Source organism: Dendrobates tinctorius, unplaced genomic scaffold (genome assembly GCF_039654945.1).
Source record: "Dendrobates tinctorius isolate UK_male_01 unplaced genomic scaffold, ASM3965494v1 ptg000075l, whole genome shotgun sequence".
Taxonomy (NCBI): Eukaryota; Metazoa; Chordata; class Amphibia; order Anura; family Dendrobatidae; genus Dendrobates; species Dendrobates tinctorius.
This window is the reverse complement of record NW_027361743.1, coordinates 47,665,538-47,680,238: the sequence shown is the minus strand read 5'-3', so window position 1 is coordinate 47,680,238 and position 14,701 is coordinate 47,665,538. Positions and strand designations below refer to the sequence as shown.

General features: G+C 42.1%; 1 protein-coding gene across 1 annotated transcript in view; it reads left to right on the top strand.

The window, feature by feature from the left end:
* Positions 1–14,701, top strand: part of TRPC4 (transient receptor potential cation channel subfamily C member 4) — a 520,170-nt gene that overhangs the window by 417,210 nt on the left and 88,259 nt on the right. The window contains exon 5 of the mRNA XM_073583258.1: positions 8,548–8,687. Within this exon, the coding sequence (XP_073439359.1) occupies positions 8,548–8,687 (140 nt within the window). The remainder of the gene's footprint in view (positions 1–8,547; positions 8,688–14,701) is intronic.

Genomic DNA, 14,701 nt, shown 5'->3' with positions numbered 1-14,701 from the left:
TAACACTGAAATTTAAAGCTCAAGTGATGCCAAGAAGAAAATATAGAGAGTATGAATATTTAATGCCAGCTAAATTTGTATCCCCCTTATAAAATGTTTAATAGTTCATTCACTTCCCTAGCAACACAGATGGGATTTTGGAAGAGGCTTTTTTATTACACAGAAATCCTTCTACAATAACATGTGCACAAATACAGACATATATTTATAGCAACATGTGAATATAAGATCAGAGCTTCAGATACTAAATCTATAAGAAGCTGTCGCGGGGTACAGTAGTAACAAAACATTAGCTTCTTATGTTCTTACATAAGCAAAATGGTACATAGCTAGTCAGGCCTGAACTGGCCCACGGGAAAACAGGAGGAATCCTTCCTGGTGGCGACCTCCCTGTTACATGAGCAGTACTTGGCACAATGCACTTGACTCCCCATACATAGAACAACCCAGGGGCGTAACTATCATGGTCGCAGCAGTCACGACTGCGACCGGGCCTGGGGGGAGTCAGGGGCCCGGCAGGTCAGACCACGATAACTCCCAACCGTCCCGATTCTCGCGGGACAGTCCCGTTTTTGACCCCCCCGCCTCCTGCCCAGGAGTCTATTCTTCTTGCACTGCACTGAGTTGCCATGCACCCCCATGCACCCCATCCTCGCCCTCCCAGATAGACCCACCGCAGCCCCCCACAGCCTGCAATCACCGCTAGGCTGTGTTCTTTTCTGTGCACACAGGACCTGTGATGAGGTAACAGGAGGGGAGGAGTCAGGGGTCACATGATCAGGGGCCTCATGCAATCATACAGGACTCTGCTTTGCTGGTTGCCATGGTGCTGGATGAGGTAATTTTTATGTGTGGGGTCAGGAGCGGTTTACAGGGTCGATGTAGCAGAGCTGTGTGTGTAGCAGAGATGTGTGTGCATGAGGTGTACGGAGCGGAGCCATGTGTGTACGAGGTATATGGAGTGCAGCCGTGTGTGTGTACAAGGTGTATGGAGTGGAGCCGCGCGTGTTCAAGGTGTATGGAGCGGAGCCGTGTGTTTATGAGGTGTACAGAGCGGAGCTGTGCATGTACGAGGTGTATGGAGCGCAGTCGTGTGTGCGAGGTGTAGGGAGCAGAACTATGTGTGTACAATTTTGGACGGAGCAGAGCTGTGTGTGTACGAGGAGTACAGAGCAGAGCCGTGTGTGTACGAGATGTACAGAGCAGAGCCGTGTGTGTACGAGGTGTACAGAGAGGAGCCGCGTGTGTACGAGGTGTACGGAGCGGAGCCGCGTGTGTACGAGGTGTACAGAGCAGAGCCGTATGTGTACGAGGTGTACAGAGCAGAGCCGTGTGTGTACGAGGTGTATGGAGAGGAGCCGCGTGTGTATGGAGCGAAGCCACGTGTGGACGAGGTGTACAGAGTGGAGCAGCGTGTGTACGAAGTTGACAGAGCGGAGATCTGCATGTATTTTGGCATGGGGCGCCCCATTTGAAATTTCGCACCGGGGCCCATAACTTTGTAGTTACGCCACTGGATCAACCCATTTCATTGTTATACACATTTTTTATTAGTTAGCATAAAGTCACATTTGCATGTAGCTGAAAAGTGGGGCCCTGCAGTGGATGTTACTAGTGGGCCCTTGGCAGCCTCAGTCCAACACTGGAGCTAGTAAAGACAATCAGCTTTGAAATCTACTTGTTATTTAAAATTCTCTTGTTTTTCAAGAAAAAAAACACATAATTATATTATTGTTTATGGCTAGTTGCCTTGGTAACCGTCCACCGATGCAGCCCAGCAGCGGTGGCTGAACATGCACAGTGCTTACAAGCTCCTTTCAAGAGGGTTTGTACACACTGCTCTGAAGCTGATCAGAATCGCTGGAGCACAATCTTGGCATTCAATCCTGGACAGCTTAATTGCCACTTGTATGCAACGATGCTGCAAAGACAAACTGCAAAATATAGCGGCACCAAAGAGCACATATTCTGGGCCAGTGGTGCAATAATGCTGCTGTTGTAGTCTGTCCTTTAAGAAGGAGCGCACCTCCTACCAGCAAGCAGGAAGCCCAGTCGTTCCTATTCAAGAACATGAGACAAACCTTTTAAATCTGATTCATTGTTCTGGGCGTTACTGACACTTGTTGTAAAAATTAATTTATATTAGTGTGCATTTATCAATTTAACTCTCCGGTATGAACCCCGAACTTTTAAGTTCTGGTACCCTCATCTCTAATTGAGAGTTCTGAGTCCAGGAAAGAAAAAAGTGGATTTCTCTGATAAGATATATTGCAAAGTTTCTTATTTCCACATGTGCTATTGATTTATTAAATAAAAATTAAAACAACATTTACTTTTTAAGTTTTTCAAGGGAATCTGTGACCAAGTCTTTAGCTACGCTATACGACGCAGTATGAAAATACAATCTATTTTCCTTATAGATTGAAAGCTTGTGAGCAGGGCCCTCACGGCTCTTTTTTAAATGTGTTACATTATATTGTTTTTATTGTCTGTAAATGTCCCCACTTAATTGTAAAATGCTGCAGAATATGTTAGCGCTATATATATATAGAAATGATTATTATTATTATAAATACCCTTATTCCAGAAATGTACCACTTATTAGGTTGCTTGCTGCAGTTTTCATAAAATTACTGTTTTATCTGCTGCAGATCTTCCAGATTTCTGAATGCTGCACACACTACAGATTAGCAGCTTCATGCATACGCTGTGCATAGGCAGAAAGTTGACAATCAGTGGTGGGGGCGTGGATGAACTACCTGGCAACAGGTTTACTATTCCTCTAGTGATGATCACCTGATGATAGAACAGTAATTTTATCAAAATAATAAGGAGACCAGTAAGTGACACATCACCGGAATCAGGGTCTTTGCCTCTACATTGTGCCGCTTTCAAACTAGCTGGCAAAAACCCTTTAACAATACAAACATGTCAGGAGTGCTGAAAATTCCTCTTTAAAGGGAAAAAATTTGTCCCCTGCTTTATTTTATTAGTATAAAAACAAGTTATTGATCCTGTTAGTAGGTGAACCAGCAGCCAAACTCCCATAGATCCCAATGAATATACACTCACTGGCCACTTTATTAGGTACACCATGCTAGTAAGGGGTTGGACCCCCTTTTGCCTTCAGAACTGCCTCAATTCTTCGTGGCAGAGATTCAACAAGGTGCTGGAAGCATTCCTCAGAGATTTTGGACCATATTGACATGATGGCATCACACAGTTGGCGCAGATTTGTCGGCTGCACATCCCTGATGCGAATCTCCCGTTCCACCACATCCCAAAGATGCTCTATTGGATTGAGATCTGGTGACTGAGGAGGCCATTTGAGTACAGTGAACTCATTGTCATGTTCAAGAAACCAATCTGAGATGATTTGAGCTTTATGACATGGTGCATTATCCTGCTGAAAGTAGCCATCAGATGTTGGGTACATTGTGGTCATAAAGGGATGGACATGGTCAGCAACAATACTCAACAAGGCTGTGGCGTTGCAACGATGCTCAATTGGTACCAAGGGGCCCAAAGAGTGCCCAGAAAAAATTCCCCACACCATGACACCACCACCACCAGCCTGAACCGTTGATACAAGGCAGGATGGATCCATGCTTTCATGTTGTTTACGCCAAATTCTGACCCTACCATCCGAATGTCGCAGCAGAAATCGAGACTCGTCAGACCAGGCAACGTTTTTCCAATCTTCTACTGTCCAATTTCGATGAGCTTGTGCAAATTGTAGCCTCAGTTTCCTGTTCTTAGCTGAGAGGAGTGGTACCCAGTGTGGTCTTCTGCTGCTGTAGCCCATCTGCCTCAAAGTTCGACGCACTGTGCGTTCAGAGATGCTCTTCTGCCTACCTTGGTTGTAACGGGTGGCAATTTGAGTCACTGTTGCCTTTCTATCAGCTCGAACCAGTCTGCCCATTCTCCTCTGACCTCTGGCATCAACATGGCATTTCCGGCCACAGAACTGCCGCTCACTGGATTTTTTTTCTTTTTCGGACCATTCTCTGTAAACCCTAGAGATGGTTGTGCGTGAAAATCCCAGTAGATCAGCAGTTTCTGAAATTCTCAGACCAGCCCTTCTGGCACCAACAATCATGCCACGTTCAAAGGCACTCAAATCACCTTTCTTCCCCATACTGATGCTCGGTTTGAACTGCAGGAGATTGTCTTGACCATGTCTACATGCCTAAATGCACTGAGTTGCCGCCATGTGATTGGCTGATTAGAAATTAAGTCTTAACACACAGTTGGACAGGTGTACCTAATAAAGTGGCCAGTGAGTGTATATGAAAACTGTGATATTGCACTAGGCATTCACAAAGAAATAACACTAAGGTTATAAATAATGCTCGGCTTTCGTCTTTTATCGGCTAATTTTGTAGCCGTTCTTTATCTGGTCTTTAAAAATAGATGAAGTAATATACTGTGAGACACTTGTAGGAAGAATTGGAATAACATTTCCTTGTGATGTCGTTCAGCTCATTTTTTTTTCCCTTTCCCACAATTCTAAAAATACATTAAGCTAAAGCAGAGGTAATCTGCTCTGAGCATCACTTTGCAATAATCCAAAATAAAGGATTTTTCTGATGTTTTTGAATTAAAACATGCATCTCAAGACTACAGGGTGGGCCATGTATATGGATACACCTAAATAAAATGGGAATGGTTGGTGATATCAACTTACTGTTTGTGGCACATTAGTATATGGGAGGGGGAAACTTTTCAAGATGGGTGGTGACCATGGCGGCCATTTTGAAGTCGGCCATTTTGAATCCAACTTTGTAAACGGCCCACCCAGGTATATCCATATAAATGGCCCACTCTGTACTTAGATATTACTACAAGCAAAATTACTGAATTCAAAAGACAGTCAAAAGACAAGACATAAGCACAATGGTGTTTGATAGAGAAGGAAAGAAGTGGTCACATTTTGTTTTGTACAGTAGGCCACTGATCCAATTCTTGACTACACCGATTTTTATTTTTGTATCATAAACTATATTTTTATATGTAGACTGTTAATTATGCTGAAAAAGATCAGAATAGCAAATTTACTCTTATCTGAAATGGGTCGTGTTGAATGTTTTAAATTACAAATTCTCACCAAGAAGTTCTTGACGATAAGAACATAGTCCCTTTGTAATGATTATGACTCACAGCGTAAAATAGTTTTTTGACCGATCCTGCTTCAATGTCAACAGAGCACCTCTTCCTTTTCCGGGATGCTCTTTCCACAGGGCACGCCTGCCAACGTCATGCTGATTGACAGCCGGCTTCCAGCAGTTAGGCAGTCCATCAGCCTGATGTCAGCCACTACGCTCCATCTACAGAGCAACATGGGATAGAAGTAGCTGCTCTTTTGACATGATATTAGCAGAAGCCACTGAATTACCTGCTGGAGTAGCCTGTAACCTCTCTGTGCCCACAGAGTTGGGTGCTGGGCTAACAGGCTGGGAGGTTGCAACTACCTGCCTATAAGTTTTTTAGGCCCATAGTAAAAAAAAAAAATATTGTACTAGATAAACCCTTTAATTGTATGTTACTGTAGTCGGATTCCCTCTTTGTGGCCAGCGCTCTGTTTTAAAACATATAAGGCACCTCTACCTAACTGCATCATTTTGGAAAAGACCAGTAGATATAGTGAAGGCAGTAACTTTCTGTTCTTTCTGTTGTTTTTGATAGTTTTTGTTCTTCTTTTTGCTATAAAGTATGAAGAAACGTAATGTGAACTTTTCTAGACTACACTTTTAGGGAACCTGTCACCATAAAAATGCAGCTGACTCTTTAGGAACTATGTTATAGAGCAGGGGAAGTGAAGTAGATTGATCCACACATGGACAACATTGTTAGTACCTTCTGGTATAGTAAGAAAAGCCCATGATGGTCTCTGAAATAATTTAAAACTGACTAAATTAAGGTTCAATTTAAAGCTACTCAATATCAACTAATGAAAATCAGACATTGCTTTTGAATTGTGGTTCAACGGAAAAATTAAAAAACATAATTAGACTGACCTGGAGAAAATGATGGTACCTTTAATTTAGTATTTTGTTACACAACCTTTTGAGGAAATCACTGTAACTAAATGATTATTGTAACTCTACTTGACAGTTCTCCACCTGTCAACAGGTATTTTTGCCAAGGTGGACAGATGCCTTCTCCAGACTGCAAGTTTCCACAGATGTTCAATAAGACATATGGAAGCCACTTCAAAATAGTCTTAGTAATTTTTGTATTTGACATGACCTGAAAATTGTGTCAAGCTTTCTGACACTGGGCAGCACATTTGGCATCGGAATACCTTCATAGTCTTAAGATTTCATTGTACCCTGCACAGATTCAAGACACTCTGTGCCAGATGCAGCAAAACAGCACCAGAACAGAACAGAGCCCCCTCCATGTTTTACAGTAGGTACAATGTTCCTTTCTTTGTATGCTTCATTTTTGGATCTGTGAACACAGAGCTGATGTGATTTGAAAAAAAAAAGCTCCAGTTTTGTTTCATCTGTCCAAAGAACATTCCCCCAGAAGCTTTGTGGCTTGTCAATATGAATTTTGTCACATTCCAGTGTTTTGTATAATTTGTTTTCAACAATGGTTTCTTACTTGGTTGTCTTTCATGAAGTCCACTTAGGCCAAAACAGGGACGGATGGTATAATTTGACATTGATGTACCTTGACCCTGGAGGTCACCTCTAATCTCTTTGGAAGTTGTTCTGGTCTCTTTGGTTACCATTTGTATTATCCCTCTCTTTGCTTAGTCAACTATTTTCCTCTTCATGTCCAGGGAAGTTGGCTACAGTCCCATAGACCATAAACTTTTGAAAAATATGTGCAACTCTAGTTACAGGAATAGCAAGCTGTTTATAAATGGACTTATATCATTTATCTTTAAATTGTTTGTCTATAATCATTTTCTTTCCAATGTCCTGAGAAAACTCTCTCTTTAGCGTTCTTTGCTTCATGTTCAGTGTTGTACACACCATGATGCCAAACAGCACAATGACTACTTTTCACCATATAAATAGGCAGGCTGACTGATTACAAGTTTGTAGACACCTGTGATGCTAATTATTAAAGGACACACTTTAGCTTCACATTTTCCTAGGGTCAAATTATTTTCAATTTTTTTCTAAGGATACCATCATTTTTGTCCATGCCATTTTCATTAGTAGTTTTTTTTTATTTTCTGCTGAACCACAATTATAAAGCAGTGTCTGATTTTCATTAGTTGATATTCAATAAATTTAAATTTGAAAATTACTTTTGTTATTTTAGTGACTATTGTCGGTTTTCCTTACCTTAGCAGAAGGGTACTGTGACGTCGAATCACTTATCACTGACAAGTCATGAGTCAGGATAGTCGAGGAGTCCGAGGTCAACAGGAGGGTATGTCGTAAACAGATTGAAGAGACAAAGTCATAGTAAGTTAACGGTCCGAGATCAAAATACCAGGAGGATAGCGGATCAGAGCAAAGGGTTTCAACTGAAGGATGATCAGAATGAGGTTCAAGGTCATTCAGTGACAGATTAATGAGCAAAATATAAGGCACAGAGTAAACCAACCACACTTAGTTGAAGCTCTCTGGGACTGAGAGAACCTGAAGAGAGCTCAGCATCTCCAGGTCTCAGATTGGAAAACCAACAGCTCAGTTCACTCCTGCACTAGACTGGACAACTGAGCTGTTAATCACTGCACAGACAGCTCCGCACTGAGGGATGGAATCATTACAGGTACCAACAATTTTGTCCATATGTATATAAAGTTATATGAGAAAAAATTCAGTGTAACCTGTGTTTAATCATTTTAACCTCTCCTCTTTCTAGGATTAGTGGTCCAGTGGGCTGTTCTATCTGTGATTAGCAGCTGTCTTTATAAAAGTGTGTATGAAGAGAAAGCTGTCAGTCACCGATAGGAAAGGAAGTGACTCTGCATTCAGCTTTTTCCATTGTAGCTTATGTGAGATGCTGAAACTGTCCAGTGTTTCCCTTCTTCCATAACCCACAATGAATCAAGAAGCACTAATGTATGGCCACTTCTTTACTCCATTAATTACTTTCTGTGTTACAGAACTCCCTTTTCCTGCAAAATTGAGGATCCTAGAGAAGGGCATGCATTATGTCATTAGTATCTGTCCCTATGATGATACCCACCACTCCTTTTCTCCCTGATATGGAAAATACATGTGAGCAGCTACCAGACGCTATCAAGCAAGTCTTTGACCAGATGGTTGAGGGCTTCACAAAAGGGTATTGCATGTGCATTTGGCCACTGGGACACAGGTTTTGCACCCCGATTCTATACCATGTTCTCACAAGCTATTTATTTTTTTTATTTTTGGGTAATCCCTTTAAAGACAAGCAATGATCCCATACAGGTTGTTATGGCACTTTATTAGCTCTGTGTATAACTGACATTGTATATATCAAAGCGTTAATTTTTAGAGAATAATGTTTTGCTTTATTAAACTGCATTTGTGCCCTATTACAATTGATAACATAAATGTTTGTAATTTCTTGTTTTTTTTGTTTTGCAATGAATAGGTATCATATGGGCTGAAATTAAACAGATGTGGGATGGAGGACTTCAGGATTACATCCATGACTGGTGGAACTTAATGGATTTTGTAATGAATTCATTATATTTAGCAACTATTTCATTAAAAATTGTTGCTTATTCTAAGGTACAGTGGCGATATAATATGAACACATTGTATGCAATATATGGGGTTAACAAGGCTTGTTAATATTGATATTTTAAATGTTATTATAAGAATAATAGATGTCATTAATATTTTTTTTTTCATTTTACACCACACTTACTCCTTGTGATATTGTAGCACATGTATTCAGCACCAGATGACACTATAAGGGATTGTAATTCAATGCCTCAAGGAGGGCCTTTACCTCAAGTATATTAATTATGGTATTGCATGTATTAAAGGGAACCTGTCACCTGTTTTGGCCACTCTAAGATGCGGCCACTGCCTTTCAGGGCTTATCTACAGCATTCTATAATTTTCGGTGTGGGACCGAAACCTCTCTGTCATATCGATTGGACTACATTAAAACTTCTTCTGGATCTTGTAAACAACTTGAGCGCCAAGTTTATTTTTTTGCTATATACTGGCCTGAGAACCTACTTGTGCACCACTACACAGTTGTGCTACGCTTTCTATTGTATTACCTTGTTAGTCTGCTTGGTGTATTGCAGTACACTACTACTCCCCTCTTCTCTGGGTGGGGGTAGGGGACAGACTAAGCGTGGATTCAGAGCTATGGCAAGGTATGAGGCCCCGGTGTCTTCACCATCAGAAGTAATCCGGGGAGCAGGGTGAGCTAGGGCATCCCTATCGCTAGGTCAGGGAAGGAGACCCTGGTCCTGGGACATCCAACAACAGAGTCGTGACAAAATATATATTTTTTCCCTAATCTAGAAAGGAAATGTGTCATCTTTACCTTTAGACCATTTAGAGATTATTTAGGCTGTGTTCACACGTAGCATTTTTTTTGCGTTTTCACGTCATTTTTAAATGTGTGATTTTGCCGCGAAAACGCAAAAAAAAGCATCCCATGCAATCTTATGGCATTCTGCAAATGCTGTGCTAATGCTGCATAATATTTTTCCACGGCGGAATTGCATCGTGGAAAGATACGCAGCATGTTCATTCTTTGTGCGAAATTGCGGGAAAATCCGCACACATAGGATTGCATTGTTCTGCTTACTTTCCGCATGTGGCTGTGCCCATCATGCGAAAAGTAAGCAGAACATTTGCGGATGGTACCCACGGTCTGGAGGAGAGGAGACTGTCCTCCAGGCTCTGGGTACAATATCCCTGTAAAAAATAGAATTAAAATAAAAAAATTGTGTTCTTCTCACTATCCGACGTCCCTCGCAGCGTCACCAGTAGAGTTGAGCGATACCGTCCGATACTTCAAAGTATCGTATCGGATGGTATCGGCCGATCTTTAAAAAAAGTATCGGTATCGCCGATTCCGATACCGGAAGTCCCATTCAAGTCTATGGGACTTCCGGTATCGGAATAAGAAAAACCCTTTCCTGCCCTTGTACAGCCTCTCTGGGGTCTGTACGGGCCTTTCGGGGGGCTGTGCCGGCCTGCCAGGGGGTCTGTGCAGGCTCCGGTGGTCTGTGCCGGCCTGCCGGTGGTCTGTGCAGGCTCCGGGGGGCTGTGCCGGCCTGCCGGGGGGCTGTGCCGGCCTGCCGGGGGGCTGTGCAGGCTCCGGGGGGCTGTGCCGGCCTGCCGGGGGGCTGTGCCGGCCTGCCGGGGGGCTGTGCAGGCTCCGGGGGTCTGTGCAGGCATCGTCCGATGGGACTACAAGTCCCATCGGGCGATGCCTGCTACCATGACAGTGATTGACACATTAGCCAATGATGGGACAGTAGTAGTCCCATCATCCGGCTAATGTGTTAAATGTAAAAAAAAAAAAAAAAAAAAAAAAATTACATGCTACATACATACAACATGCATACTACATACATGCTACATTCATACTACATACTACATACATGCTACATTCATACTACATAAATACTACATGCAACATACATACTACATATATACTACATGCATGCTACATACATACTGCATGCTACATACATACCACATATATACTACATACATACTACATGCATGCTACATGCATGCTACATACATAACACATATATACTACATGCATGCTACATACATACTACATGCTACATACTACATATATACTACATGCATGCTACATACTACATGCTACATACATACTACATATATACTACATGCATGCTACATACATACTGCATGCTACATGCATGCTACATACATACTACATACATGCTACATACATACTACATACATACTACATACATGCTACATGCATGCTACATACATACCACATATATACTACATGCATGCTACATACATACTACATGCATGCTACATACATACTACATGCTACATACATACTACATATATACTACATGCATGCTACATACATACTACATGCTACATACATACTACATATATACTACATGCATGCTACATACATACTACATGCTACATACATACTACATATATACTACATGCATGCTACATACTACATGCTACATACATACTACATATATACTACATGCATGCTACATACATACTACATGCATGCTACATACATACTACATGCTACATACATACCACATATATACTACATACATACTACATGCATGCTACATGCTACATACATAACACATATATACTACATGCATGCTACATACTACATGCTACATACATACTACATATATACTACATGCATGCTACATACATACTACATGCATGCTACATACATACTACATGCTACATACATACCACATATATACTACATACATACAATACATTCATACAATACATACATAGACATACAGTACATATAACATAGAGTAACATACTTACCAATACTTGTCACATTGTTCCCCGAAGCCATTGTCTTTTCCGGGATAAATATTAACATAACAAACCACAAAAATACTCACCCACGATCCGAAGCAGTCCACGAGTGTGTCCCACGATGATCTTGGGTAGAGAACTGCAGCATCAGATGATGCTGCCGTTCTCTACGGGCTGCAGGAATCCAATGACGGAAGGTAGGTATCCTTCCGCACTGTATTCCTCCGCCACTTAAAAAAAAAAAAGTCCCTAGTCTCACTTTATGCCATTGCTGTGTGGCCACAGCAATGGCATAAAGTGAGACTAGGGACTTTTTTTTTTTTAAGTGGCGGAGGAATACAGTGCGGAAGGATACCTACCTTCCGTCATTGGATTCCTGCAGCCCGTAGAGAACGGCAGCATCATCTGATGCTGCAGTTCTCTACCCAAGATCGTCGTGGGACACACTCGTGGACTGCTTCGGATCGTGGGTGAGTATTTTTGTGGTTTGTTATGTTAATATTTATCCCGGAAAAGACAATGGCTTCGGGGAACAATGTGACAAGTATTGGTAAGTATGTTACTCTATGTTATATGTACTGTATGTCTATGTATGTATTGTATGAATGTATTGTATGTATGTAGTATATATGTGGTATGTATGTAGCATGTAGTATGTATGTAGCATGCATGTAGCATGCATGTAGTATGTATGTAGCATGCATGTAGTATGTATGTAGCATGCATGTAGTATGTATGTAGTATGTATGTAGTATGTATGTAGCATGCAGTATGTATGTAGCATGTATGTAGTATGTATGTAGTATATATGTAGTATGTATGTAGCATGTAGTATGTATGTAGCATGCATGTAGTATATATGTAGTATGTATGTAGCATGCATGTAGTATGTATGTAGTATGTATGTAGTATGTATGTAGCATGCAGTATGTATGTAGTATGTATGTAGTATGTATGTAGCATGCATGTAGTATGTATGTAGCATGTAGTATGTATGTAGCATGCATGTAGTATATATGTAGTATGTATGTAGCATGCATGTAGTATGTATGTAGTATGTATGTAGCATGTAGTATGTATGTAGTATGTATGTAGCATGCATGTAGTATGTATGTAGCATGCATGTAGTATGTATGTAGTATGTATGTAGCATGCAGTATGTATGTAGCATGTATGTAGTATGTATGTAGTATATATGTAGTATGTATGTAGCATGCATGTAGTATGTATGTAGTATGTATGTAGCATGCAGTATGTATGTAGCTTGTATGTAGTATGTATGTAGTATATATGTAGTATGTATGTAGCATGCATGTAGTATGTATGTAGTATGTATGTAGCATGCAGTATGTATGTAGCATGTATGTAGTATGTATGTAGTATGTATGTAGCATGCATGTAGCATGTATGTAGCATGCATGTAGTATGTATGTAGTTTTTTTTTTTTTTTAACATTTAACACATTAGCCGGATGATGGGACTACTACTGTCCCATCATTGGCTAATGTGTCAATCACTGTCATGGTAGCAGGCATCGCCCGATGGGACTTGTAGTCCCATCGGATGATGCTTGCACAGACCCCCGGACATCAGCACAGCCCCCCGGCAGGCCGGCACAGCCCCCCGGCAGGCCGGTACAGACCCCCACAGGGTGCACAGCCCCCCGGCAGGCCGGTACAGACCCCGGGCAGTCCACACAGCCCCCCGGCAGGCCGGCAGAGACCCCCGGAAGGCCCGAAATGACGGCGCATCATGATGCGCACACACCGCGCATCATGATGACGTCAGGCCGTCAATCAACTGAACTTCCGATTCCGATGCCGAATTCCGATATTGAAAAAATATCGGAAGTCGGTATCGGAATTCCGATACAGCAAGTATCGGCCGATACCCGATACTTGCGGTATCGGAATGCTCAACACTAGTCACCAGGCCTCAGCGATGCTCCCGCCAACTCCCGTTCCCAGGGATGCCTTGTGATAACGACCTTTGTTGACATCGCGGTCTCGTGAGACCGCAACGTCATCAAAGGTCATTGTCACAAGGCGCAGCTGGGAACGGGACTTGCCGGGAGCATCACGATGATCGGGAATGCTGCGGGGGACATCGGAAGGTGAGAAAAACACGATTTTTTATTTTTTTTTATTATTTTAAACTTTATATCTTTTTACTACTGTTGCCGCATAGGCACCCTCAAGAATAAAAAGTTGGTCACACTTGTCAAACACTATGTTTGATGAGTGTGACCAACCTGTCAATCAGTTTTCCAAACGATGCTACAGATCGCTTGGAAAACGCTAGCATTTTGAAAGCTAATTATGCTTGCAAATCACTAGTTTTTCCGCGGGAATTTAAAATGCAGTTTTCTTGCATATTTCCCGCGGAATGGAATACCACACCTGTGCACATAGCCTTAATCTTTGGCTTGCTTAAATGTTCACAATAGCAGTAATTTTGACCCGGGGTGCCTGAACTTTTGCATGCCACTGTAAGTGATACACCTCTGAAATCAGGCTCTTTTCCACTACATCATGGTGCTTTTAGAATACATACAAAAGTCTGGTCACAGATTCCCTATAAGGTGTGGTTCAGACTTATCTCTGCTCCCTATTCCACTGAACATAAGGATGAGTGACCTCATGGAGATCAACATCCAACACTGCGGAGACACCATCACATGTTTCTCAACGCAGTGTTCTAGAGCAATGCCCCCATCCCTTATGGGAAATATGCAAAAGCATGTAAATCAACAGCCGCGGAGACACCATCACATGTTTCTCAACGCAAGCAATGACTAGCCAGGTCTTTCCCCAGGAAGGAACAACCACGGGAAGGGCAGTCTCCAATGAAGGAAACCACCTATGCCAAAACATGGTATCCATCCACAGACAGCTGTTTCGGGGTATTGCCCCTCATCAGTGTGGAGTAGGAAACTGGCTAGTAGGAGCAATGCCTAGTGAAAGGCTATGAACATAAGGATGAGTGACCTCATGGAGATCAACATCCAACACTGCGGAGACACCATCACATGTTTCTCAACGCAGTGATCTAGAGCAATGCCCCCATCCCTTATGGGAAATATGCAAAAGCATGTAAATCAACAGCCGCGGAGACACCATCACATGTTTCTCAACGCAAGCAATGACTAGCCAGGTCTTTCCCCAGGAAGGAACAACCACGGGAAGGGCAGTCTCCAATGAAGGAAACCACCTATGCCAAAACATGGTATCCATCCACAGACAGCTGTTTCGGGG